This window comes from Myodes glareolus, chromosome 6 (assembly GCF_982192425.1).
Source record: "Myodes glareolus chromosome 6, mMyoGla1.1, whole genome shotgun sequence".
Taxonomy (NCBI): domain Eukaryota; kingdom Metazoa; phylum Chordata; class Mammalia; order Rodentia; family Cricetidae; genus Myodes; species Myodes glareolus.
This window is the reverse complement of record NC_142031.1, coordinates 101930124-101955877: the sequence shown is the minus strand read 5'-3', so window position 1 is coordinate 101955877 and position 25754 is coordinate 101930124. Positions and strand designations below refer to the sequence as shown.

The 25754-nt window shown below is 50.8% G+C and overlaps 1 protein-coding gene across 3 annotated transcripts in view; it reads right to left on the bottom strand.

The window, feature by feature from the left end:
- Window positions 1–4439: 4439 nt before the first annotated feature.
- Dnmt3a (DNA methyltransferase 3 alpha) overlaps window positions 4440–25754 on the bottom strand; it is a 108205-nt gene continuing 86890 nt past the window's right edge. For all 3 annotated transcript variants that reach the window (XM_048436632.3, XM_085691197.2, XM_085691196.2), the window contains exons 7-23: window positions 21684–21899; window positions 21243–21401; window positions 20637–20744; window positions 20270–20426; window positions 19857–20006; window positions 19695–19739; window positions 18303–18382; window positions 17785–17897; window positions 17466–17649; window positions 17243–17327; window positions 15931–16076; window positions 15168–15258; window positions 14827–14975; window positions 13844–13929; window positions 12878–12947; window positions 11582–11700; window positions 4440–11115 (exon numbers count right to left, since the gene is read on the bottom strand). In XM_048436632.3, the coding sequence (XP_048292589.1) occupies window positions 10974–11115; window positions 11582–11700; window positions 12878–12947; window positions 13844–13929; window positions 14827–14975; window positions 15168–15258; window positions 15931–16076; window positions 17243–17327; window positions 17466–17649; window positions 17785–17897; window positions 18303–18382; window positions 19695–19739; window positions 19857–20006; window positions 20270–20426; window positions 20637–20744; window positions 21243–21401; window positions 21684–21899 (2100 nt within the window). In that variant the 3' untranslated portion in view covers window positions 4440–10973. The remainder of the gene's footprint in view (window positions 11116–11581; window positions 11701–12877; window positions 12948–13843; window positions 13930–14826; window positions 14976–15167; window positions 15259–15930; window positions 16077–17242; window positions 17328–17465; window positions 17650–17784; window positions 17898–18302; window positions 18383–19694; window positions 19740–19856; window positions 20007–20269; window positions 20427–20636; window positions 20745–21242; window positions 21402–21683; window positions 21900–25754) is intronic.

Here is a 25754-nt window from a genome sequence, read left to right as displayed (position 1 = left end):
TTGTCTTTGAGTTTTTTTACATTTACTTACCATGTGTTTGTGTGTACATGGGCACATGGATGCACACGTGCCACTGCAGACATGTGGAGGTCGGAGGACAACTTGCAGACCTCAGCTCTCCCGACTTCCACCACATGAATTCTGGCCATTGAACTCAGGTCACCAGGATTGGCAGCAAGGGCCTTTACTTATGGAGCCATTTCACAGGCCCTAAGGAACTGACTTTTAACGAACACAATTGCAGGTAGAGGGAGATAGTGGCTGAGAGATTTGACTTTGAAAGCCCTTTCTCCCATGTCTCAGTGGTTTCTTTCTTTGGGGGTTAGGGTGGAGTTTTGCTTATTGTTGTTGGTTTTTGGGGGGAAGTGCTTTTTTTTTTTTTGAAATGGCATAATATAGCCCAGGCTTCAGCTCACCAGCTCACCAGATGACTCCCAGTGTGGCCTTTCCTGGGGGACCAAGCCAAGCCCTCTTAGAAGAAAACCCCAGCTACCACTGGAAAAGAAAGGAGTCTATATTTCAAGAAACACACACAGACCTCCATCACAGCTCACCGGCCCAGGGTGGCACTGTGGTCAGCTCTGAGCAGCCAGAGGCCAGAGGTCACAGGAACCTGGTAAGGAGCCAGAGATGAGGCTGACAGGTGCTACAGGTTGGACCTGAGGCTGGGAAGTCAGAGGGAAAACGAGCGAATGAAGGAAGATGTGGGACACAGCCCAAAGGGGCCGTGGGCTGCGGTCTGGAACCTTCTTCCTAGTTGCCTTCCCTGGCTCGGGCAGCTGGGCTCCAGGCAATTTTATGGGTAGTCTAAATCCCTATAATGTCAGCCGCTACACAGCCCTGGCTACACAGGAAAGTCTGCAGGGAAGGTAGGAAAGAAGCCATCAAAATGACAGAGGCCTGTCTGTCTTCTATGGCTGGGGCTCCTTCCTCCGCCCAGACTGGCTGGAGGAAGAGAAAGGAGCCAGGACTGAGTTCTAGCACGGGGAGAAACAATGGCTCAATACTAAGACCAGAAGGTGGTGCCCATTTTCCAGAACCCAACACATTTTACACCCCAACAACCTGGGGGAGGTTCTTCATTGAGCCCATTTCACAGATGGAGAAACCTAGCCAACCTCTGAGCTGGTCTGATTTCTTCTGCTTAGATTCACTGAATCCACACCCACTCCTAGATCTCTGCTCCTCAAGTCTGGTCCTCATACCTGGCCTGAGCCAATTAGCAGAGCAGTGAGGGCAATGTTGAGTTGGCACCTGGGTACAGTCCTAGGCAGCCAACTACTAGAGTTCTAGAGACCGTGGCCTTCTGCCAACCACACTGTCACATGGCCTGGACACGGTGGCACTGTCTCACCAAGCAGTAACTAAGGGCCTCAGGCCCTGCGACCCTCAGTGGCTAACTGTACCCAACTGCAGGCCCAGTGTCTGGATCTCAGGGTGACCTTGGTTGCCCAGAGTGAGGATGTGTGCTGGGTGGGCATGCAGGACCCTTCTGGAAGGGTAGGGATCTTCCTGTTACTCGGAAGTCTGGGCAGGCTGCCTACTGGGGCGGGGGGACCGGGAAACCCACGGAGGGTGGCATAAGCATGCGCAGGGATAGCCCTCTGAGGACCTGCCACAGTCAGTCAGACAATATCAATAGTATCATTGTCAAAATACCACAGTCACGTTATGGTGATTATTTTTTTGAAACCCTGTCTTTTGAAGCCCTGGGCAAGTTTACCTGCTGAACCATCTTGCTGACCCCACATTTATCTTTTTTATGTGTGTTCTGAAGATCAAACTCAGGTCTAACCAGTGTTTCTCAATCTATAGACAGTGCGACCCCTTTGGGCTCAAATGACCCTTTCACAGGGCTGCATTTCAGTTATTTACTTTGACTATTTTTTTTTTTTAAATTTAGTTAAACTTAATTTTATGTGCATTGGTGTAAGGATGTCAGATCCCCCGGAACTGGAGTTACAGACCATTGTGAGCGTCCATGTGGGGGCTGGGAATTGAACCTGGGTCCTCTGGAAGAACATCCAATGTTCTTAACCACTGAATCATCTCTCCAGCCCATACCTTACGATTTGGTACCAAAATTGCAATTATGAAGTAACAACAAAGCTAATTTTATGGTTGGGGGGGGTGTCACCACAGCATGAGGAACAGTATTAAAGGACCACTGTGTTCTGTCTGTTTTGTTTTTTTTTTAAATATTTATTTATTTATTATGTATATAATATTCTGTCTGTGTGAATGTCTGCAGGCCAGAAGAGGGCACCAGACCTCATTACAGATGGTTGTGAGCCACCATGTGGTTGCCGGGAATTGAACTCAGGACCTTTGGAAGAGCAGGCAATGCTCTTAACCACTGAGCCATCTCTCCAGCCCCTGTCTGTTTTGTTTTTGAGCTAAGATCTCTTTATATAGTCCTGGTTGTCCTAGCACTAACTGGTTATGTAATCCAGGATAACCTCAAACTCAGAGAGATCCTCCTGCCTCTGCCTACCGAGTGCTGGGATTAAAGGCAGGTGAGTGCCATCACACCCAGCCAAGCATCAGTTTTTAAGGGGCCAAAGATGGGGAAAGTCAGAAGGGAGCCGAAGCCTTGGGGGAGGGGCATTTTGTTTTTCAGACTGCATCAAAGGCAGCCCAGGCTGCCCTTGAACTTGCCACCCTGTTAAACCACGTGTAGTTAGGAGCACTTGCTGCTCTTCCAGAGGCACCCAGCACCCACATGGGGGCAGCTCACCACAGCCTGCAACTCTGGCTCCAGGGAATCCGACGCTTCTTCTGGCCTCCAAGGGAATCTGCATGCACATGGCATACACACGAATGAAAATCAATTTTTTAATGTTATTTGAGCTCCTATCCTACAGCTGCCCTTCAGCTCCCCAAGTTGACTTTCCTCCCAACTCAGTTGCCCCTGTCACAGAGTCCCAGTCAAGGAGGGGCAGGACCACTGAGGGAAAGGGCTTACCCTTTCAATGTGCCCTGAAGCCAAGGCAGAATGGATTCTTGCAGGTGACACCTGGTGACTGACAGGTGCTCCCATCTGCAACATCCATCTTCTTATGTCCCCGCAGGCCCCATTCGCACACACATGACCAGAGATTACGCAAAAGCCCACACCAGCTCTGATGTGTGCTCCAAGCCTCCCTCCTGGTCAGCTACAGCAGGCTCCTGTCCCATCTATTTTGTTCAGAGACCCACCAGTCCCGAGTAGAACCTGAAGTTCGGCCCGGGTAGCGGAGTGTATGCACCACACACCACCTAGGTATGGGGTATCTCTGTAGCTGGTATCTTCCGTGACTCTATCAGCCCTGGCTCTGCACACCATCCCTGACCCTTCAAATTATCAAGGGACACCAGGAGTTTCCTTCACCAATAGGTTTTGGGGTGTTTTGTTTGTTTGGTTTGGTTTTTGGTTTTTGGAGTCAGGGCAGGGTTTCTCTGCGTAGTCCTGTAGTCCTGGATGTCCTGGAACTCACTCTGTCGACCAGGCTGGCCTCAAATTCACAGAGATCCTATCAATCGATTTTTACTAACTAAATGGCAGGCAGCTCCTTGCCTTGAGTACGCTCTCCCAACCCAGGCTTGGATGGCCTTTAGATATTTATGCATGGCTTTCAGAACAAGGATGTCTACACCTATCTCTCCCCCACCTCTCCACGTCTTCCCCTCTCTCCTAAGCCTTGGAGCCAGTCTTGGAGATTGAGGCTGTGTTGTCCCTGCCTGGATTTGCAAGCTCCTGCACCCCCTGCTTCTTCTGTCTAGCTTCTCAAAACTAAGTCTTGGGCTGGGGAGATGGCTTGGTGGGTAAGCCTGCCTGTTGTGTAAGTGTAAGGACCTGAATCCAATCCCAAGAACCTATGTAAAAAGCTGGGCGTGGCTGTACCCCTGTAACCCCAGCGCTGGAATGGGTACATGTGGGGTAGTGGGCTGGGGCAGGCCATGTTGCTTTTCTCACACCCAAGGTTGTGCCCTTTTGTCATGTAATGTGAAATTCACATGTGCAAACACACACACACACATTCCCCTGGGGTTAATGTGTGTGCCATGGGTTCCGTGTGGTTTATAGCTCTGTAACAGCATTTGAGAGCCTCTGAGAAGAGAGTTCCCAATGAAGGGAGTCTGAACTCTTTTCTGCCCTGTCTGTCATGACAACACCAAGGTCCCTGATTCTGGACCCAGCATCCAGAACAGTGAGCTAAATTAGCATCTTCTGTTCTAAGTCACTTAAGCTCTGGGGACCCTGTGAGAACAGGCTGAGACACTTCTCAGTATGGGCCCAGTTTGTTTCTTGCCAGACAGAATCTCAGAGCTGACACCCATACCCTGTCTGCTGACCTCTTGGCAGGAATTGGGCACCGACCAAAACGTCCACTGTAACTTTCTCCAATTGGTCTCATTTTTGGGAATCTATTTCAAGAGGAAAAAAATACAAAAAGGGGGAAGCCAAAACATAAAGATGTTTATTGAAGCTCTATTTATAGCGAAAATAAAATATATATAAACAAACATTCAACAAGAAAATGCCATGCAGCCATTTGAAAGTAAGATTCCACATCAACATTGAAAAACATCAAGAAAAAAGTAGCGTAAAAGTCAAATATACATTTACAACCTTGTCAAAGAAAGAAAGAAAAAAACAAGCGAGAAAAAGTGCCCATGAGGAAACCTGTTCAGCAGGGCTTCCCACTTGCTCCCCCACATGGTATCTCTGCCATCCTAACCTCCCAAAAACCTGGTGGAATAAACGGCCTGAACAATCCTTAGGCGTGGGCACCTGGTCAAGTCTGCTGGGTACTGCTGGAGATATGTAGGACACACAGACCTTACAACTTGGTGGACCACAGGCCCTGCCAGGCAGCCTGTAAGCCGCCCAGAAATAGCCCTATTGGCTACTTATCCGGGCCCTTGTTTGCAAATACCTCCTTTAAATCTCAGGTTCTTCCAGGATTCTCCCAGCCCCAGTCCCAGCTGTCTACCTCTCAGACTGCTTCTCTTTGGACCCCTGGAGTAAGTAAATCCCCACTGGGTCCACCTATTGGCATCTGACCAGAACGCCGGTCTGTTTCCTGCTCTGGTCTCAAGACATCTGTTGTTTCCGGAAGTTAAAATGCCTTTCTAGACAACTTCATCTAACTTATTTCTGAGCTTGAGCAAACTCCCCATCCTTGGGTCCCAGCCCCTACCTAGTTACCACCACACCGGCGATACTCTAGAAATCCCCCCTCCCCCGGTATTATCTGCACCCTCTTGGGTACTTCAGCCCTCTGGAGGACTGTGAGCTGTCACATGGGGGGGAGGCGGGGAGGAGACGCAGGACAAAAGGACATTATGACGGTGCTTTTTTTTTTCCGTTTTTCTTTTTGCACAAAAACAGTCCATTTATTCAAGTGTTCTCCAGCACAAGTACATTAGAAAGGAGCTTTATTATATTCTTCTGGGCACAAAAAAAAATGTGATGGAAGCGGAACTTGACAGACTTTCTACATCTGCTGTACGCATTGACCTTTTTAATTATTTCATCGACAGCTATGCCACAAGCATCACGTACACAGAGATACAAGGGGACGCCGGGTGGTGCAGCAGGCTGTGTGCGGCCCCCACGCCTCTCCTGGCTGTCCCGGAACCAGACTGTGAAATGTACATTATTATTGTCAATAAATAGAGAAGCAACCCTAACAAAAAATACAGTGGTAGAAGGATGCTGGGACCAGAAAAACAAACAAACAACAATAAAAAAAAATAAAAGAGAGAGAGGAAGAGGAACCAAAAAGAAAGAGGGCCGAGGGAGGGAAAATTCTGGAAGGTCCTGCACTTAGCTGCGTGGAATGTGGAATAAAAGCGCTCTGCCACCGGGGTCAAAGCGAAGTCGCCTGTAACAGTAAACGTTATTACCAAATCAGCTACGGAGTTTATTTTGCAGTATGAATACATGATTTCCCACGAGAAAGCACCCGCTACTTCGATGCCTCAGCTAAAACACGTGAAATCGCTCACTTAGTTTTCAAGTACAAAGTTAAAATGCCTTTTTAATAATAATATATCAGAGTAAAATAATAGTCTCTTTTAAACTCCACTACAAGAAAACAAAACAAAACATCATTGTCCAGACAGCAGACTTAATTTAACAATATATATTTTTAATAAAATGTGTTTAGCACCTTGTTGAGTCACCTCCTCCCCTCTGCATATTCTAAAGAATTTCAGTTTTTATTTGTTGTTTCTATAGAATTCTAGGGCTGGGCAATCAAATTAGTCTGTAAAATGGGACTAGTGAGACTTTAGACCGCTGCTCATGTCCTCAGGTTCAGGGGCCGGGCTGCTTTAGGAGGGCCACTCTGAGCCCACACATGAGCTCCACCCAATAGGGGAGCCAGTTACTGGAGTTTCTGGGGTCCCCGAGAGAAGCTGCCAAGCCCCCCACCAGCTAAAGGCCTTCCATATTTCTCCCTCTGGATCTACTTCTTGGTCTCTAGGCCAAAACTCTAGTGCCTGGGGCTAAAGATTTTTAGCCAGGTCTTGGAAGCCTGCACACAAGATCCTTATTTCCCAAAGACCTCAGCTCTCTTAGCACGAACATGAGGGTCACAATGACCCTCAGTGACCCTTTCCTTAGGGGTCCCCTGACCTGGCACTGTTGCACTGACTAATGAGAAAGAGTCAAAAGGGCCATTCTAACTCAACCTCATCACTCAGCAACACCACCTTTGCCATGCAGTGGGGTGAGAGGCTTCAGCTGTTCTTTGCCATGCGGGGCAACTCGGGACCCCCACCTCATCACAAGCATGGTGAGCAGTCAAGTGCCAAATTCAGATCTAAACATGGGCCGGCTTAGAAGCTCAGCTGGGCCGTTCACAGCGATAGTTCTTGAAGACAGTGTAGCCCTGCACCCATCTAGGCAGAGCTGGGAATTCACTTTCCTCTGGACACACTGCGTAGTAAGAAATATAGAAACCAACATTCTGTAGTTTTCCTATAAGCACATTCTTTCAAAGTGACTCAGCTTAACTCCCCCCAACTCCTAAACCAGAGGCTTTACCCTGGACACAGCACGTGATGACTGGAACAGAGCATCCCCAGAAGAGAGAGATGCTATCAGGGCTGGGAGGCCCTTCCAATGTCGACTTGCCCTACAACCTGTTGCTCCTGAATCCACACTCGCTGTTTACCAACAGCCACAGGGATACTTACTTGCAATCTATCTGCTGCCACACCCAGTCCTGCTGCCAAAATGAAGAGGTCCAGGCTCTTTAGGGGACTTTTGCTTTCTAACAGGGTATCCGACCCCAGAGATACAGCCTACTGCAGGTTCCCAGGCTTACTGGGTCCTGTGGGGAGGAATTAGCACCAGCTTGGACCCCGCTGGCATGTGTGCCTCCACAGGAGGCCTTGGTTCCGTGACCCTGGCGCTAGCACCGGCTACCTCCCCTGGGCAAGGGCCACAGATCTTTGGCACGAGGCTTCACATGGCACCTGCAGAAGGGAGGCTGTCACTCAGTCCCTAGCACCTTAGTTTCCAGGGAAAACAAGCCTTCTCTTTGGAAAGGAGACCCCACAGGGAACCCCCACTAGCCTCAGCCATCCACAGTGAGCTCCTAGATGCACTGCACAAGCTTCCCATAACCCCACCTCAGTACCCACAGCATCCTAGCAGCTTTCCTCTGAATGGGATCCCAGAAGCCTCACTTGGAACAGAGGTGCATGAAGGGAATCACGGCTGTGCCAAGCTGGCACATTCCCAAAGACCCCAAAAAGAGACTGGGGAGGGGATAGTCAATGCCTGACTTGACCGGTGCCTCCACGCTACAGTGAGACCAAGCCCACACAATGGGCTGGAAGGATTGGGCAGTCACCTGGAAGCCTCAACTCAGTTCCTCGGGGATGCCATATCCTTTACCACGGAGGCTCCTCTTGAGCCCTCACACTAAGCCCAAGGATTGGGGAGCACAGGCCTGGCTGAGGTGGCGCTGGGAAAGGCTAGCTTCTTCACATAGCAGTGGGCAGAAGTGGAAGAGGAAGGCCCTTGAAGACACTCCTGCCAGCTGGGAAGACCTTGGCATTGGCTATAGGGGGAGGGAGCACCCTGGACTGCCTAAGGCAGCCCTCCTCCCCCCCAGTCCTCCTGCACGGTGCTGGTGGACTCCAGGTCAGAATGGAGCCCTGCTGGAGCAAGGGAGGATGTCACATTCAGCATAGGGACTTCAAGGGGGCAGGCATTCCCCTCTCGTGGATGCTCCGGCCACAGTCTCTACCTGCCAAAGCAGGGAGAACTAGCTGCAGTCTTAAGTCTATCCAGAGAAAATGAGCAGAGGCAGGCAGGATCACAGCCCAAGAGGTGTGACGAGCTGGGCTTACTCCTGAGCAGCAACTAAGGGAGCCAAAGGCTTTGTTTGGTTTTATTACTAATTACTAATTCGCTTTATTCCAAAGATGAGGTTCCCTGTCCCATTTTAATTTTTTTTTCTTTTCCCAATGGAAGCCCAGTGACCAAAACAGATTTCAATTTGACTCTGGTTGGGGAGAATAGGTAGGGGGAGTTGAGGGCTGACTTGACTGGTGCCTAGAGTTGCAGGTCAGTAACCACAGGCTGCTAACAGAAGAATCTTTGACATCACCAGGGGCAGAAGGTATAGAACACAGACCTGCTAGAGGAAGCACCTGCTTGGACCAAACCTCCTCCTGTTCCTGACTTCAGCACCTAGCAACTTCGAGTCTTATCTGTCATCAGGGCAACAGAAGTGTAAGAGCTGCATGGGCTGACTCCAGGGTCCTGATCCTGGGGAGAAGTGTGCCAGGAGCCCCCTGGTGTGTGTCCTGTGCATGTGTTAGACTGACTGACTGGTGTGGGGCTGTCTGTGGGAGGGACCCAGGCTCAACACAGAGCCCACTCCCTCCAACCCCCACTGTGTATACTTCTTATACATGACCCTATCTATGTATTTATATGGGGCCTATCATAGGCCCCATCTTTCTAGGGATGCGGTCTTGGGACCATGTGCTTGACAGCACACCTCCCAGCCCCTGCTGGTCCCAGGAGGTGCCGTCCCCCCTCCCATTATAAAATATATATCTCTATATGCCACATATCTACACTCCATCCATCCAGGCAAGCTCTGCCCATTGGGCCCTCACCTCGGGGCCAACAAACACCTTCCCTTCCCACTGCCGACACCAGGCTGCCTGCCCTGGGTAGGAAGCGGAACAAAGTGCGAGCACGTGGGCCCCAGGTGACACTGACTCAAGGTGAGAGCCCAGCTGTCAGACCAAACACTAGAAAAGAAACACACGCCATTCCAACCACACACACGAGGAGAGAGGCTGCCCCGGCCTCCCTCCGGCCCTGACACACCGGACTCACGAGGAGGGGAAGAAGAAGAAGAGAAGAGTGACTGGCCCGGAGGGTGGGCCTCAGAACGCCCTGGCCGCCTAGCTTGTTGCTGTACTGCCCAGTGGCCCACCTGGCCCGAGGGGTGAGAGCCAGGGCACCAGAGCCACTGGGCCTTAGAAGCACCTGCCACCCCCACCCCCCTGCACCTTGGTTTGAAACCTAAAGGGAAGGGTGTTGGGTTTCTGTTTTCTCAAAGAAAATCTGAAAACAAACAATTATAACCAGAACCATAAGAATAATTATAATAAAGGTGTCATCAGCCTTCCAAGTACGAAACTGCAGTCTGTAGAGATGACCAAAAACATCACATTCCAGGACCAGAGCTGCCTTGTGCAGAAGGGATGGTGGGGGCCTCATAAAAGAACACACAAAAGGCAACTTAGACAGAAAGCACCAGCACATTTTGTATGTTTTTTTATTTGCTCCAGGTGGGGTTAATGGCAGACTGCTTTCCCTCACTCTGGGTTATTTCTGAGCCCACGAGGAGCCTTCAATGTGGCTGACAAATTCAAAATCGCGGGGAAAGTTTTCTCACACCACCTTAACAAGGCAGTCATTTTAGATTATATTCAAAGGTTATTGCATGAGTCTGGATAAACTCCACACTCAGCTTCCCCAGGTTCTGACCACCTCAGCTTGATCCCGTTTTGGGCAGGGAGAGGCTGGGCATGGGGGGCAGATATGGAGCTGCCTCCCTCCCCCATCCTGGGCTGAACCCCTCTGCACAGAAGGCCGGGTGGAAGCTGATGTCTTTACTCATCCCGCTGTTGTGAAAGCACCGTTATGAAGTCGGGTTGTACAGTAGTTATCAGTACCTTTTATATATATATCTCAGAGCTACCGTATATATATAAACTGTAAACAAGAGGTAACAGCGGCTTCTAGAAACTGGTTTTCTTCAAGGTTCCCTGTATGGTAGGCACCTGAAATACTGTAGAAAAGTGTCTGGTGTGGTGTTCTCAGCGCCCTGCTGCTAGCTGGGTTCTGTTTTGCATGAGCAGGAATGGTGCTGTTGAGACTGCTCAGGGGCTGGGAGGGGACTCTGCCTCCCGAGGGTCTCTACTCTGTTCCTGTTTGTGCTCCTATCTGCAGGCTAGAGACAACCAAAGATATATAGAAAAAAAACAAAAACAAAACAAAAAAATATATAAATTTTTATAGAATTTTCCTCTCTCCCTTTCCTGTCCAAGGTATTACTACTTCTGTTGTTGCTGATTTTGCTGCAATAACCCTCGCTTCAGTCACTGCCAGAAACAAAAACCCAAACGAACAGAAAACCCCTCTGAAAAAGAGTAGAAAACAAAAGGTTTACCTCCTAGGAAAAGGAGGGGAAGAAGGGGAGGGCCTATTTTGCTTTTTAAATAGGACTGAAGATTAACATTGAAAACTCAGGAGATGATGTCCAACCCTTTCACAAGGCCAAGCCCTCCGGCATTTCCTCCTCTGTGGTTTGTTTTAAATTCCTTTTTCTCTTCTGGGTGCTGATACTTCTCTCCGTCCTCTCGTTCTTGGTGTTTTATTGTGTTTTGTTTTTTGTTTGTTTGTTTAACTTTGTTATCATCACTACTTCAGTTTGCCCCCACGTCCCTTACACACAAGCAAAATATTCCTTCAGCGGAGCGAAGAGGTGGCGGATGACCGGCACGCTCCACGATCGGCCCAGCAGTCTCTGCCTCGCCAAGCGGCTCATGTTGGAGACATCTGTGTAGTGGACAGGGAAGCCAAACACCCTGTGGGAGGAAGGCAGAAAGTGCTGAGTGAGTGTGGGTGCCAGGGCAGATAGCTCACTCTGCATTCCTGACGTAGGCTGCCCTCTCCTTTACGGCCAAGTCAGCTGCGTGTCAGGCACTGTGGACTTAAAGACAGGTAACATAATCCCAGCTTTGAGGTTCACATTCACCAGAAACAAACCACCCACACCACTGGCCTTCAAAACACATCCAAAATACCCACAATCCAAGTCCAGAAGGGCATGGACTGTGTTGCAGGGCTCCAATGTGTTCTTTGGATGATTCTAAGACCCCTCTGAATAAGAACGAGTCATGAAATGTGCAGGTCCTCCCCAGGAGCCTGGCATGCTGGGAAACGTTTGTTAAAATTCACTTCCAAAATCTGGGGGAAACAAGAATATGGCAGCCAAGACAGAGCCTTCCTTCAAAGCAGCCTTGGCCAGACACAAGCACCCAGTACAGCTACCTTTCCATCTCAGTGCACCAGAGGATGTCTTCCTTCTCATTCATGAAGACGGGGAAATGCTGGTCTTTGCCCTGCTTTATGGAGTTTGACCTGGTGGTAATGGTCCTCACTTTGCTGAACTAGAAGACGAAGAGGAAGAGGAATGAGCAGGCATCACTCACTGATAACTGACCGGCTGGCTGGTCCAGTCCGTTCAGGTCACTGAGTATAAGCCTCCTTCCTGGTCCCTGTCTCCCTTCCCACTCTGAGATCACTTGGGCATTCTTGGTAATAGCTAATCAGCCTAGAGGCAGCAGCTGTGACTACCTCGCTCCTCAATCTCCAAAACGCTGGCTCTCTTCGGGGTGAGCAGCTTGCAGGCAGAAGGGTACCAATGACTCAGCAGTCCAAAGGCACACGGTGGGGACCACCAGTCCGGACTGCTAGATTGCACGGGCCACAGGAGAGACTCCTCCAGAGAGAAATTACATTACAGGAGGCTGCTCTCTGTGCTGCAGGCTTTGAGGTCCCATCAACACAAGAACAAAACAGAAATTGATCTTTTCTTTTTAAGTAGAAGAACAATTTTATTAGAGCGTATAAGAAAAACTCAGGAAAGGCAAAGCTGCAACGTTCAGCAGTTGCCTAGAAGAGAGAGGGAAAATGCCATGCCGTTCAAGCAAGCGTGTAGATCAGACACATGGTGGACAAGCAGCCGTGTGTCGAGGGCGGCATTAAAGACCGAGTGAGGAAGCTCAAAGAATCCAGAAAAAAAGGCGCTCTTAAGTTCTAGTCAGGATTCAAAAAGAGAATGGGGGAGGTAGAAAAGTTGCACGTTTCTGGGTCAGAAAGGGGCAGACCCAGCCAAGCCTCATAGGGACTGATCTAGGTAGTAGGGAGACACCCAACCTAAAAAGTTCAGAGCTGGAGAGACGGCTCAGGGTCTAAGAAGCAAGGGCTACTTTGCCAGAGGACCTAGGTCCAATTCCTAGCACCTACATGGAGGCTCCCAGTTTTTAACTCTGCTCCCAGGGAATGTGACATCCTTTTCTGACTTCTGCATGTGCACATGTTGTGGTGCAGAGAACAAGCTGGCAAATGTCCATATGCATATACTAACCAAAGTACAACCCAGAACCCGGCTAAAGACCCTTCAGTGGCAGGTGGGATTAAGGGTCAGCAGGCTTAGCCCATTCCCTGGCCAACTGGCTATACGATCCCACACCGCCCCAAGAGGACAGGTGGTGCGCAGCTCTGCCATGCACCACCTTATCCTGCCGTCAGCTACCCCCCCTTGTCCTGGGTGCTGAGGCTGACCTTGGCTATTCTGCCGTGCTCCAGACACTCCTGCAGCTCCAGCTTATCATTCACAGTGGATGCCAATGGCCTAGGAAGCAAGAGGCACCATGGCAGCGCAGAGCAAGGAAAGCCCTATCCAGGTGCCAACCCCCAACAGGCACAGGACTCAGGGCAAGGTCTAAAGCCCTCCACCCCAAATAGACACATACAGCATAACCCCCTATATACATGCCTGTTCACAAGCAACCACACAAGCCTTAATCCTTATGGGCACATAAATTTAAAAAGAATTTCAAAAACACACATTAGGCAGCTAATGCCTATTTAGAGAGAAAAAGTACATTTTTAAAACCCATTACACCTGGCTTTACCACAAAGCAACCTGTATCTTGATTTGTGGTAATTATTTCATGGTTGGGTATGGTGGCTGGAGGTGATTGGAATATAAAACTTAACTAAAGGCACACTTTATGACTCAGTTTCTCCAGAGAAGTCCAGTGCTAAGGAGGTAGAGGTCCAAGAGTTAGAAATCTGAGGCTAGTCCGAGCTATGTGGGACAAAAGTTTTGTCCCAAAATGTAAAATTCTGTGTTGCTGTGCTGTATTTCAGGGGCAGCCTGGGAGAGGAAAGGCCGGCCCTAGGTTAAGAATCAGCTGGGAGCAATAACACAGTCTATCAAGATGAGGAAGAAGCAAGGCTTCCTGAGTCTGAGGCCCGACTAGGCGAGAGACCCTGTCCCAGACACCAGGGCTGGGGTTGTAGTTCAATGTTACAGCACTTGCTTACTGTGTGGAACAAAGACTAGGTTTCATCTGCAATATCTACTTTCTCAAGCAAGTGTTTAAATAAACACACGAACAACAGACAGAGCAGCAGCTGCTCAGCAGAGGCAATCCAGGCTGGACCCCCGGCAACCCCCCCTCCTCGGGCTTCCTGCCTGCAGCCACTCCTCTCATATCCCCCAGGCCAGGAGCGCTTACCAACCTGTTCATACCAGGAAGATTACCCCAGAAGTAACGGGCTCTGTGTGCAGCAGACACTTCTTTGGCGTCAATCATCACAGGGTTGGACTGTAAAACAGGAGATGGTTTCAAGATGAGCAAAGAAGGAATTAACTGCTGGGTAACCAGACGGGCCGAGAGCCTTATGCCTCTGAGGCACTTCTGTCTTAGGAAGCCATACACTGGGACAGCGTGAAGGCCCAACGAAAAGCCAGAAGTAAACCTAAATACATCCCACATGTGCTTGCTAGAACATTCTAGACAGACCAGCACAATCTAAATGAACTTTCTGTAATGACAACAGCCACTGTGTCTCCTGTGTGTGCTTCATATGAGGCTCACTCTTGCTAGGAGAGCCACAAGGCTGTGGGCTCCATCAGACCACTCAGCTCAGGAGAGCAAGCTCTGATATGCCTGTGCTTACTGTGCCTGAGGTACTACTGAGCTAGAGATAATGGGAGCAGAGGTTGACAGCCCACCCCAAGAATGCCCTGGGTAGCAGCAACCCCCCACCCCCGCCCGTGTACGGCTTGTAGTTGGCTCAGTGCTAAACTGGGGCTCACATCACAGGAAATGAAAGCAGAGATGAACCATGATTTCATCTCGGGTGCCAGGGTGCCAGGGAGTGAGCATAGGCCATTCTGATCAGGAAAAAAAACAAAAAAACCCGAACATGAGTTCTCTATAGAACCCAAGTCTCAGGAGTCTGGCCCCAGCCTACTCTTTTGACCTGAAGCCTACTACCATGCCACCTCTTGAGTACGTTAAGACCACTCTTTCTACGAGGGCCTCTAGCATTGCTGCCTCTCTCCATGGGAGTCTTCCTCAAGCTGCCACTTGCAAACATAAGCCACCAGTCCCCAGCTCCAATCCCCCAGCTCCACCATGCAGACAAGTCAGGGATGAAGCAGCGCTCCACGGCAGAAGCCATTAGTGAGCTGGCCAAACCAAGGTTGCTGGCTATACCTCGAGAAATCGTGAGATGTCCCTCTTGTCACTAACGCCCATGGCCACCACATTCTCAAAGAGCCAGAAGAAGGGGCGGTCATCTCCCTCCTTAGGCCGCGCATCATGCAGGAGGCGGTAGAACTCAAAGAAGAGCCGGCCAGTACCCTCTGAGAGGTTGGAAGAAAGAGAAAGCCATCAGCTGGGGCTGTTTGCATCAGACAGTGGTGAGGCTTGGGCATGGGGAGGGTGAGAGAAAGGGGTCACTAGAGGAGGTGCCAAGGCAGAAATGTCCAAAGACGACACCTAAGACCTAAGTGGAAAATACCAGCGCAAAAAACAGGAGCCAGGCAGATACTTACCGTAAAGTCCCTTCCGGGCAGGGTTGACGATGGAGAGGTCATTGCAGGGACTGCCCCCAATCACGAGGTCAAATGGGCCCCACTCCTGGATCTAGGAAGACAGAGGTAATGTGACGGGCCAGCTGTTGAAAAGTTCAGTGAGTCTAACAGTCATTGAGGTTTGATTTCTTGGTGAGCAAACAGACCCAGCAAGGAGCCCAGGAGATGTCAAGCAGGAAAAACAACAGAAAACAGAAAAAAAAAAGAAACAAAAAAACAAACAAACAAACAAACAAAACCTCAGCCTTTCTCAAGGTGGGGGACGAATTGCCAGGGTAATGTGAACGGCCCCTGGAGTTGCAGAGATCTATACAAGGGCACCAGGCTCGAAGGGGAAGAGTGCCAGCACTCCCTTAACCCCCTGAAATGGGAGACTGGTAAAAGAATTTGCCAGAAGCACCTAGATGACAGCCTCTCCTCTTTCCAGTTCAGAACACATTACCCCGAAGAGTCCTGAAGCAACCAGAGAAAAGCAAACTCCATTTTACACAGGCTGGGGACTGAACCAAGGCTTCAGGGCCTCTGGACAAGGGTTCAATAATTCTGCCTCTGGCCCCCAAATTCCCATTTCTAATCTGCTCACCACCCTCACAAGCCACAGAAGAAAAATGGAAGGGCGGGAGGAGAGGGTGAGAAGGAAAACATGGACAGACTGAGAGGTGAAGGTGGTGACATTCCCAGCTGAGGCACTGGGGAAAAAGAGACATCCCGCAAACAGACATACATGCTTCTGTGTGACGCTGCGGACGTCCCCGACGTACATGATCTTTCCCTGGTGCCGCACCATGCCCACCGTGATGGAGTCCTCACACACCTCTGAGGCGATGTAGCGGTCCACTTGGATGCCCAGGTCCTTCAGCACCAGGAGCCCTGTACCAGCCAGCATAGAGCAAGGACTATCACTCAGAGCCCTCAACCTGATACCTGGTCTTAAAGACTTATCTTGCCAACTGCACATGGGGCCACGTGTAGGCCTGAGTTTCACCTTGCCCACATAAAGCTCCCTAATATCTTTTCCCAATCAAAGCAGGTAAGCACAGACAAGCATACATCTGTGCTCCAGTTCTGCCTATGAGCAAGGTGGCTAAAGCCAGGAGACTAACCAACACAGCAGGTGGTTTTAGATCCAGAGGGAACAGTCATTTCTTCAGAGGCCTTCTCACAGTTTCCATGACTACACTGTGGTGCTGACTTACTACCTACGACTTCCTGTTGAAATTCTATTTCCTCACATGACACACAGGTTTTGCCATTGGCCCAGCTCCCCAACAGCCCCCTAGAACCACTTCTCAACCTCAGTTGATTTTCCCCATCTTGGACGGCAAATGTCCGAGTCCCTTCATTTATCAGAGATACAGTGTTCTGCCTGCATGTACACCTGCATGCCAGAAGAGGGCACCAGATCTCATTACAGGTGGTTATGAGCATCCATGTGGGTGCTGGGAATTGAACTTAGGACCTCTGGAAGAGCAGATGGTGCTCTTAATCTCTGAGCCTTCTCTCCAGCCCTAGTTTTTTCTTAACTAGCTAAGGTGACTTCTTTACCAGACTCCCCATCAGTGCTGCCTACTCAGGGAGGGGCACAAAAAATGAGGGACAGTGACACCATTTCTATGCTCCCAATAAGTCTTCTCAGGGAGCTTCTACAGTCTTAGGTGTAACATGATTTATTGTTTTAATTGTTTAGACAGAGCCTCACTATGTAGCCTCAGCTGGCTAGAACTTGCTATATAGACCAAGCTGGCCATAAACTCAGAGGTCTATTTGCCTCTGCCTCCCGAGTGCTGAGATTACATGCCCAGTCTTAACAAGCAATAATCATCCTGCTATTGTTTTAATTTTGAAACATAACCCAGGGCAGCCTTGAACCAACTGTGTAGCCTATGAATGAAATCCTGATCCTCTCGCCTCTGTCCAAATACTGGAATGATGTACGCACTATCGTGCCTAGTTCTTAAGTCATTTAGTCTTATCAGATACACAAACGTACTACTCCACTCCCCACAGGCCAGTCCCTCAAAACCCATGCCACTCACCTGTAGCAATTCCATCAAACAGAGATAGCACCCGGATGGGCTTCCTCTTTTCAGCTGGGACAGGTGGGTAAACCTTCGGAGGGTCCTAAGTGGTGAACGCCATTGGTCAGGTCCATGCCGGGGTCTGCCCCAGCTTCCCATCCTGTCCTGGCCCCATAGCCCACTGAATGGCTCTCAGAGACCAGCCTCAGGAAGGTGTGACCACAGCCTGGACAGTACTCACAAATTCCTGGTCATGGTTATTGGCAAAGAACATCTGGAGCCTTGACGGCCAGTCTTCCCGTCTCCGCAGCAGGCCATAGGTGCCCTTGTGCCCACACATATAGCAGTTCCAGGGGTCTTCCTTAATGGCTGCTTGGGCAGCTCCTGGCCCCACCAAGAGATCCACACACTCGACACAAAAGCACCTGGAAGAAAGCCCAGCGAAGAGGGCGGAGTCTCAGACCCAATCTAAAGGATAGTGGTAGGCTGGAGTGCTGGCTGGGACAGCAGGGACCGGTGCAAGCATGGGCCTGGGGCTGTGGGCGGGGCCCGAGCCTCACCTGCAGCAGTTGTTGTTCCCGCACATGAGCACCTCGCGCCCCCCACAGCAGATGGTGCAGTAGGACTGGTACCCGTCGTCGTCATACTGGTACGCGCACTCCAAGAAGCAGTTCTAGGGTGAATGTGAAGGGTCAGAAGCACCAGTGCAGGGGTGGGGCAGCAGAGCCAATGGAAGGCAGGCTCTGACCCCGACAGCAAGGTGGAGAAGGGAACCGTCCACCCATAGTTCCACACTGCAGTCTGCTACAGGGGCTCCCAAGGGCATGGCAACTCACCTCTCAGTCAGCCTGCCTCTCTGCCACCCACCCTTCACCCATTGCTGTAAGTCCTACTCCTGCCCACGTGGGGCAACACTCCAGCATGCAAGGGTCTTTCCTGATGTAAACCAGAACAGACTAAAGCCTCAGTCTTTGGAGTCTGAGTGCACTGTGGGTTCTGCATCACATTCAGTCAGGCGCTGGATCCCAACGCCAAGTGACAGCAAGGAGGCCCCTCTTTAGGAGGGCTATATCCCTACCTTACAGTTCTGGCACATGCCACCAATGAAGAGTGGGTGCTCCAGGGTGACATTGAGGCTTCCACATGAGATACAAATGTCTGTAAGACAACAGGATGCCATGAGCATCCATCCATCCATCCATCCCTGGAGTCCCTGTCCTCCAGGGGCTAGAGTCCAGCTAATACAACATCCACCAAAGCGCTGTCACAACAGCAGCCAACACTGGTAGCTCACAGCCATAACCTTAGTGCTTGATAGGCTGAGAAAACTCTGCTATCAGCCTGGACTACAAAGTGAGTTCAAGACAAGCCTGAGTGACAGGAGAGTCCGCCCCAAGACAAAGGCAAAACCAGCAAAGGTCTGCAGAGACAGATGGTTCAAGGAAATAAGAGGGTCCAAGTTCAGACCCTCTGCACCCATATTAAAAAGTCAGGCACAATCCACCAACTGGACTCTGAGTAATGGGGCAGACAAAGAAAGGAACATGTTGTGGGCTGGAGAGATGGCTCAGTGGTTAAGAGCATTGCCTGCTCTTCCAAAGGTCCTGAGTTCAATTCCCAGCAACCACATGGTGGCTCACAACCATCTGTAATGAGGTCTGGTGCCCTCTTCTGGCCTGCAGACATACACACAGACAGAATATTGTATACATAATAAATAAATAAATATTAAGAAAAAAAGAGAAAGGAACATGTGTCAAGTACAGTGGGAGCCATGGGGCAAGTTGGGGATAAACATTAACTGTATATGCACACAAATTTTTCAAAGTTTAAAAAAAGCAGTGTGTGCATGTAATTCCACAGTTGGGAGGGGAGAAAGTGGGGCACACAGGTCATCCAGCTTAGGTGAAACGTTGAGGAGGACAACTGATGCCAGCCTGCCCCCCCCACAAACACACACACACACACATGCATGTGTGCTCATTCACAAAATATCCTGCATATTTTCACTGAACGGTGGCAGTTGGTCCTTAATCTCAGAAGCTCACTCATCTCTTTCAGCTAAACCAGCACCCAGGAATAGCACAACACAGGGACAAAACCCACTCATGAGAACATGGCGTGGGCTTCCTTGGGCAGCCCTCCTGTCCTGTCCCGGTCCTACTGACACGAGACCCTGTCGTCAAGTCATTACCACTGGGTTAGGGGAGGTGGAATGAAAATGGCAAGGTCGACTTCAGTCAAGTTCAACCAAGGCCTCAAGGACCCTTCTCTGAATCCATTGGGGGTATTCCCAAATCCTAAAAGAACAGGAGCATCAGTTGGATGGAGATGGTGGGTTGTGCAGATAGGTCCCTGTTCCCACAATACTCCAACTTTCCCAAGAACCCATGCCAATGCCACTCCACAACTATGGCCACACTGACTGTGAGGAGCAAACCACCCACCCTCCAGGCCAGGTCACACTTACCCTCGATGTTTCTGCACTTCTGCCGCACCTCATACACTAGCCGCTCTGCAAAGGATGAAAGCCTACCTTAGGAGGATGCCGAGACGGCTCATGACGGACACCCACCCAGGTGATGCCCAACCCTCAGGGCTCTCAATTCCCTCTCCAGAGCCCGGCTCCTACCTCTTGTGCGTTCATCAATGATCTCCTTGACCTTAGGCTTCTCCGTTGTGCTCTTTCTGGGCTTCTTGGCTGGTGGGGGTGGTGCATACGCAGCTGCCTCAGGTTCAACCCACATGTCTGTGTAAACTTCCTTGTATGGATTCTTCTCCTCTGCACCAAGAAGACAGGTGACCACACTAGTCATAGGCTGATCCTAGCACAGTACCCACAGTGGGGCACCACACTGCCCCAGATGCTTCTTTCCCGCTCCCCAGTTCTGGGGTTCTGGTGAGCCAAAGGGTGACAGGGCACTCTGGAAAGACAGAGTAGCACACCCTTGGGGTGACAGGAGCCTGGGACGCAATTTCTATCTGCCTCACTGTGGGGTCTCTGTAGCTCCCCAGGTCCAGGATGCACTGGAACAGACCATTTACCTTCTGGTGGCTCTAGGCCCTTGGGACCAGAGGGCTGGAAGCCCCCCAGGGCCCACTCAATCATCTGCTTGTTCTGCACCTCCACAGCCTTGCCAGAGTCATTTTCGTCACTGTCATGGCAAGCTGGAAACAGCTTCCCAGCACGGCTGCTGGCCACCTAGCATGGAAAAGAAGGGACAGATTAGATGACAAGAAAAACCCAAGCCAGAGCAGCAAAGATAGACAGGCAGTGGGCAGGAGAACTGCCGGGAGGGAGAGTGGAGGTCCCCACCCAACGGCTTCAGTCCAGGAGAAGCAGGCTCCAACTTCCAGGAGTCCTGGAAGCCCCACCAGCTAAGCTCCCCAGAGCTGCTGGGGACACGCTCACCTGGAGGACTTCGTAGATGGCTTTGCGGTACATGGGCTGCTTATTGTAGGTGGCCTGGTGGAACGCACTGCAGAAGGAGCTCAGTGGCATGAGCTTCTCCACGCACACCTACGGACAAAGCCACCCTCAGTTTGTTCCTCCTGTGAGACATGGTTTTATCCTACAACTGCACAACCTGGCACTCTTGGTGTAGGTCAGGGTGGTCTTGAACTTGTGATCCTCCAGCTTCAGTAGAATTACCATATCCAGTTGTTCCCTATACAGTTAAGCCATGTACCTAGTAACTGCTAACCAAGAGAACACTAGAGAGTCACTGGGCCCTTGGGGGACCAGAGGCATTGACAAAAGTGACAAACAGAAACAGAGGAGCTCAGAGCAAGAGTGGGAAAATACTGAAGCGCCCCTGGGGAAGGGATAGGCCAGCAACCTTTCTGCTCAGTTCAATGACCACTATGGCTTCTTCCACTGAATCCATACAGGAGGGCAAATACAGTGTATTTTTAATGCCCTTATTCTAGAATATTCTGCACCGAGCAGAATCTAGGCCACAGAACCAAGCCCTCTTATTCTGTCCCCCACCTCCTGACCACCAAGAGCCCAACTCACCACTGAGAACTTGCCATCTCCGAACCACATGACCCAGCGAGTGCCCTCAGCAGCTCGGCTCCGGCCTGTCATCCACCAAGACACAATCCGGCCTGGCCACCACGAGAAGCCCCGAAGTTTCCCCCACACCAGCTCTCCAATGCCAAAACCCCGGCCATCCTGGAGCACCAAGGAGCAAAAGTCATTTAAAAAGCAGTCACAAGTCCCAGTCACCCCGAAACCTCCCAGCGCACAACCCCAGCCCTGGGCCTGAGGGAAGGAGAAGAGAAAGTTCAGTGAGAATATAGAGGGCGAAGCCAAGTAAGTCAGTCAGTATCCCCATGAAGGCTGCAAGCAGCCAGGAGGAGACGGCATGAGGAAAGAGGGAGGAGCAGCTGCAGTGATGAGACCCCTGAGCCCGGAGCCCGGAGCCCAGAGTGAGCGGCAAGGCCACCTGCTCACCTCATACTCAGGTTCATCGTCAGCTGCTTTGGTGGCGTTCTTGTCTCCAGCATCAGCCCCCACAGGCTCAGGGGTGGTGGCCACAGTCGGGGACGCAGGGTCGGTGGGCTGCTGCACGGCAGGAGGGCTGGCCTCCTCCACCTTCTGAGGCTCTCCGGAGGCCTGGTTTTCTTCTACAGCGTTCATCACTGCAATCACTTTGGCTTTCTTCTCAGCCTGGGGAAAATAGGGACAGGAAGTCACCTTGACCTCTCCAGGAACGAGCAAGGCTCTGTGACACTCAGAGACTCTCCAACCCTCCATCAGTGATCTGGAGATAGCAGCTCAAGTAAAGAGCAGCTGAAGTTGGAAGGCCTACTCAACTCTCCCTCCTGCCCCCAGGAAAGCGCCATCTTCGCCATGTGTCTACCCTTTGGCTTTTTTTCGACACAGGAGCTCATGTAGCCCAGGCTGGCCTCAAACATGCTTGTAGCCGAGGATGATCCTGAACTCCTGATCCTCCTGCTCTACCTCTTAAATTATAGGGTTACAGGTTTACACCAGAAGGGCTAGCATCTCCAATGGTATCTGAGCAACACTGCTCCGGGAAGGTTCTCAGCTTCCCATCTGAGAATGTGAGCTTTGCATTTTCCTCAGTCTTTTTGGTGATCAAATCCTTCCTGCCTAGTTTCCAGACCACAACTGTGGGTCATCTCTTAGAGTACATCCACTGGACAGTGGTGGTACATGCCTTTAATCCCAGCACTCAGGAGGCAGAGGCAGAGGCAGGTGGAGCTCTGTGAAACAGCCTGGTCTACAGAGCTGGTTCCAGGACAGGCTCCAAAGCTACACAGAGAAACCCTGTCTCGAAAAATAAAAAAAAAATAAAAATAAAAAAAAAATAAAAAGAGAGAGAGAGGAAGAGGAAGAAAAGAAAAGAAAAGGAAAGAGTCCATGCCCTGGATCTGCTCCGACAATGTAACAAGAGAACACTGCAAATGCCTGTCCCTGTGCAGATGCCGCTTAGGTTCACTCATTACACGGCCAGCAGACTGTGTGCTGCTACAGGTGCGCCTTCTGACCATCAGTATGTGCACTCATTCAGCTCTCTGTGGAGCACACTGATCAGGAGCTGTCTGCCACGTGCCCAATAAACCAGCCACTCTCATTTATTCTCCCACGGAACAGTCCACACCCTTCCCCTCAATCACTTTTGACACGAAGGCCCTCGAGCCCAATTCCTTCTCAGAACCTGTTCAAAACCAGGCGTGCTGGGTATGTACCTTTAATACACACCCAGCACTTAAGAAGGCAGAGGCAGGTGGATCTCTGTGAATTTGAGGCCAGTCTGGTCTATATAGTAAGCTCCAGGATGGCCAGAGCTAAATATAATAGACAGACTTGTCTCAAATAAATAACCAAACAACAACAAACAAACCACTGCTTAAGACTTCTCTATGGAAGTACAGGCTCGATGCCAAGTTCTGGCGACCAATCAGCTCACCTCCATCAGTAAACCTGAGCACCCATCCTCAAAATTCAAGGCTCTGCACCCATTTTCACCATACCAGCTGGAGATGGAGAGAGCAGAGAGAAGGGACCATGGCCTTTCCTCTGTTTTTGTTTGTTGCTGTTGTTTTTGAGACAGAGTTCCTCTGTGGAGCCTTGGCTGTTCTGGAACTCACTCTGAAGGCCAGGCTGATCTTGTCTCTTGAGATTCTGCTGGAATCAAAAGTGTGCACCAGCGTGCCCGGCCCAACCTTTTCAAAATCTGTGCCAAGAACTGAACCTGAAGCCTTGTGTACTTCTACATGTGTGCTCTACCAAAGCCCCACCCCCATTGCTTTCCCCACGAAAGGTGGAGCTATGGCAGCTAACTCTCAAGATTAAAAGAAAAGGGGAGGTGGGGGAACTAGCTAAGCAGGTGAAGGTGCTTGAACTGAACTTGGGCCTCAGGCCTCACTTGGCAGGAGGACCAACTCCAGCCAGCTGCCCCCTCATCTCCACTGTCATACCATGAGGCTGGGAGGAAGCACACTTGAGTAAATGTAATTTTTTAAAAGATCCGAAAACTTAGAATCATATCAGGAGATCAGGAGCTAGTGAGAGTGTCTATGTGCCCTGCCATCCCGTCGGCATGGCAACTGACTGGCCCAGCCTTTTCTTAAGAGCCGTTCCAACCTAAACATTCAAACTCAAGGTTTCTGGTCACTTTTCTTGACCCATTAAGAGCCTGAATCAGTATGCATCCAAGACTCCAAGGATGCTCCGAAGGCCGATCACCGCACCACAAGGACAAAAGCAAAGCTGCTCGCAGGGTCACCTTTGAGGTGAACGATCTAGTAACATTTTATTCCAATCTTCATGTTTTTGCCTCAGGGCAACAACCCAACCCCTTTTCTTTCGGTGATCCCTAAAACAGAGGGTGGCAATTCTGAGTGTTTTCTCTTGGTTCAACAAATCCCAGGTGGAAGGCCAGCTCTTGGCCAGGGAATGAAAGAAGGCAGGGCAATTGTTCAACCTTCCCCAGCCTCACCCTCACCTGGCCTGCTGCTTTCCCCTTTCTGCCATCAATTAGCCACCGCCCCCCCACAAAGGCGCACCAATTTGGGCCCTCAGGCAAGTCCTTTCTCCCGGAAGCTATCTCCTTGGAAGCTATGGAAGCTATCTCCTCGTCTGGAATCACTATCTGCAAATTACACACAAAGATATACACACCCCTGCCCAGATGTTGTCTCTTTCTTCCCACCATGCTTTCTAGAACTTCTGACAGCCAAGACAGACCCTGCCTTATGTGGCTGCCTCCAAAGACCCAAAGACCTGGTGTGCAGGACCCGTGAGGCTCCTCAGCCAGCATGAGGCATGCGGCTTGCAGAGGGAAAGGGTCTGATACCATTTCCATAGCAAGGAGTAGCTGGTAGGCGAAGGCTCCTCCCCAGGCTGCCAAGTCTCTAAGACAGTCCTGCCTGCCATCACCCTTATTATTCTCCCACAGCTCCTTTGTCTTTCTCCTCACCCCTTCACCACAGTTGGTGAAAATTCTCCCACAACTTCCCCCCACCCCGTTAGTCAGATGCTGCTGCTGATAGCTGCATAGCACCCCCAATCCACCAGCGCTGAACATGTGCCCAACACAGCTTGGGCTGGCAGAGGAGGAAGGGGGCCTCCACCAGGACCAGCACAGCAGAGGGGGTTAGCAGCAGGAGGCCAGAGGAAAGGGGAAGAAGGGGCAGCACGGCCAGTGGGGGAGGGGCTCATTAGAATAGGGAGCCTGGCAGTAGAACCACCCTCCTTCCCACGTTCACTACCCCTACCCCCCAAGCAGACAATAGGAAAGGGAAGGGTTAACTAGGGGGCTCTAGCATTTTGTCTCTAAGCCCCGAGACTGAGCAGGGTCCAGGCGGAACACAACACCATCCCCCAATACCCATGACTCAAGAAAGCTGCTCGGCCTAGGGATCCTCCGGCCCAGGAAAGCCGCTGGTAACCCTGCTGCCCACAGCTTCCCTGTCCAGTCCCGCCTCCTCAGGCAGCTGTACCAGCTCCACCTCCCTCTGCGACTCCCATTCCAAAGGTCAGAGGTCTAACTGCCTCTTGCCCCAAGCCCATGCGGCTTTGGGCTATCTCAGTATCATAAGACACCAGGCTACCCTTCTCGAACCTGAGGGTTAGCACTACTCTCTGCTATCACCCGCCACTTCTTTCTGGATGCCGGCCTAGTGTTACAAGAATATTGGCGTGTATTGTGGGAGGAAACTGTCCCTCTCCAGAGTCCTAGAGTTGGTAGGGCCTTGAGGCCAACATGGTACCGCAAGAAGGCACACCGGTCAACAGGATCTGCCAGGCACCCATCTGCCAACAGCTACAGCCCAGGCTGCTTCCAACCCAACTCTTTACAGCTTTCAGTAGGGCCGTCTGCTCCCAGCTTGCAGTTACCACTACCAAGGCTGATCTTCCAGTCCCCTGAGCGTGCCCGGTGACACATGAGGCCAGTGAAGAGTAGGGCCTTGAAGCTCCTAAACACGAAAGTGAATGGGACGACCCAAGTGAGCACCCCCCGGAGCTCAGGTAGGCCAGGAAGGCTGACTTGAC